At 40.1% G+C, this 2,262-nt stretch overlaps 1 protein-coding gene across 1 annotated transcript; it reads left to right on the top strand.

The window, feature by feature from the left end:
• The first annotated feature begins 566 nt into the window (after positions 1-566).
• Positions 567-1,208, top strand: LOC112034583 (uncharacterized). The gene has a single exon (XM_024067398.1). The coding sequence runs from the start codon at positions 567-569 to the stop codon at positions 1,206-1,208; it is 642 nt and encodes a 213-aa protein (XP_023923166.1).
• Positions 1,209-2,262: the final 1,054 nt, after the last annotated feature.

Here is a 2,262-nt window from a genome sequence, read left to right as displayed (position 1 = left end):
TGAAGATTTGAAGGTGTTTGATCTCATAGACCCAGAATCTAAGAGTTGGGATAACAATCTATTACATGGTCTATTTAATCCTGAGGAGGTGAGTTTGATAAAGAGCATTCCATTATGTATCAGCTCAGTTGAAGACAAGCTTGTGTGGCCTTTCACTGCTTCGGGTGAGTACACGGTAAAATCTGGGTACAACTTCCTAGCAAAGGAGAACTTGAATACTCAGGCTTCAGGACAATTGGCGCAAGACAGTGGGATTTGGAAGCTGGTTTGGGGTCTTCGGATCCCAAATAAATAAAGAATTTCATTTGGAGATCATGTAGAGATGCTATTCCCGTGAAGAAGAATCTAAAGAGGAGAAAAATCCTCCAAGATGATAGATGTGATCATTGCCATCAAGCGCCTGAAACAGTTCTCCATGCAATATGGGAATGCCCGACCCTTACACCGATCTGGGATTCCATTCAAGAACTCTCTTTTCGCAAGAACCGTTCCTTCCACAACACAAAGGAGCTACTACTCTTTGCCAACGAAGAGAAAAAAAAAATCTAGAGTTGATGGTGGTAACAATGTGGACGATCTGGTCCCATAGAAACCAGATTAGAGTGCAACAAAATGCTTACCCCATAACCCAAGTCGTTCCAAATGCTCAGCAAGCCTTCTCTATTTTCCAACGTGCAAACAGAGTCCAACAACTTCAAGCCATGGTATCTAACACAAACCAAGTTACTTGGATCCCACCACCAGCAAACTCACTCAAGATCAACTTCGATGGGGCCCTTTTCAAAGATATTAATAAAGCCGGCTTGGGTGTGGTTATCCATAATGACCATGGACAAGTACTTGCATCCTTATCGGAACATATCCAGATGCCTTTTTCCTCCGATCTGGTTGAAGCACTAACAGCGGCACGGGCCATCTCATTTGCTCATGAACTCAGTTTCGCCAACTACATATTGGAAGGTGGTTCTGACGTGGTGATAAAAGCTCTCAAGCGTAACGATGACTCCTTATCTTCTTTTGGCCACATTCTTGCTTCGACCAAAACCTTAACAGATGTCAATTGTATTACTTTTTCCCATACTTGTAGAATTGGCAATGCTGTTGCTCGTAACCTAGCAAAACATGCAAGACATGTCATAGGTTTTAAGGTGTGGATGGAGGATGTTCCTCCACATCTCCATTCTGTATTGTTTGCCAACTATGGCTGATTTTAATGATATTCACAGTCTTCTTTCTCAAAAAAAAATAATAATAATTTAGAGACAGAAGAATGTTTGCTTTAGGTTGTTTTCTTACCGGGAGAAGCAAAATTTGTTTGGCTCAATGGGCCTAAAATTATTAAGTCATTGTCGATGTGTTATTTTAAATCAGTTGTCATTGTTAAGAACTTTATAACTTGACTAGCACATTTTGATGTTTCAACGAAGACATTAGAACTTAAATCCCTCTCCCTCTTTGTAACTATCAAATTATTAAAAAAATTAGTTGACCAATTATTATTAGACCAATTGGTCATATTGTAGAGTGATTCTTGGTGATATATGATCTCATCACCTCCCCTTCTTCATCCATTCCAAACATACCATCTAAAATTTCTAAAAACTTTGTAAGGTTGAATTTATTCAATCATGTGTTGGTTTTATTCCATGCCAAATTTGCTTGTAATTTAGCAATTAGATATCCTGTATTTAGATGGGAATTATGTAAAGGTAGAGTATGAGAGAGTGTAAAGAAATCTTAAGAAGTGTGCAATTCAAGGGAGTCTCGGAGTCGAAGGCCAGGTTCCAGCGGATGAGTCTTGGGCAAATATTTGTAAACAACTAGAACAGTCAGTTAAACAAGCGCTGCTGCCTACTGGATCTCATGACTAGCAAGTCGCCAGAATGGCACACGTGTGAAGCATGCAGGGGGAGCTGAAGGGTCACGATAACTGGAGCACTATAGGACAAAACTTCCAGTCTGGCCAGGTAGTTAGCTCACGACTCAAACTCGCGACTCGTTCCAGTCGCGAGCCCGAGTCGCCAAAATGCCCTGTTTGTTGAAAACTGACCTTTCACATTCCTCATACACCCTACTATAAATACTCTTATACCCACGAAATGTTGAGAGCTTCTAGAGAGAATTTTTAGAGAGAAACCCTAGAGAGAAAACAAGATTATCTCATCCACAATATTCATCCTTTGATTCTCTAAATTCCTCTACTCTCACCATCTCCATTGTCTATTGATATATCCTTGAGAGGTACATTTAGCCAAATCCTTA

The sequence above is a fragment of the Quercus suber genome, unplaced genomic scaffold (assembly GCF_002906115.3).
Source record: "Quercus suber isolate HL8 unplaced genomic scaffold, Cork oak 2.0 scaffold_633, whole genome shotgun sequence".
Taxonomy (NCBI): domain Eukaryota; kingdom Viridiplantae; phylum Streptophyta; class Magnoliopsida; order Fagales; family Fagaceae; genus Quercus; species Quercus suber.
The sequence above is the reverse complement of the archived record's forward strand: the minus strand, read 5'-3'. Positions and strand labels throughout refer to the sequence as shown.

Bases quoted from the DNA above. Each gene is read 5' to 3' on its own strand.
- LOC112034583 (XM_024067398.1), top strand. From the start codon at position 567: ATGTGGACGATCTGGTCCCATAGAAACCAGATTAGAGTGCAACAAAAT.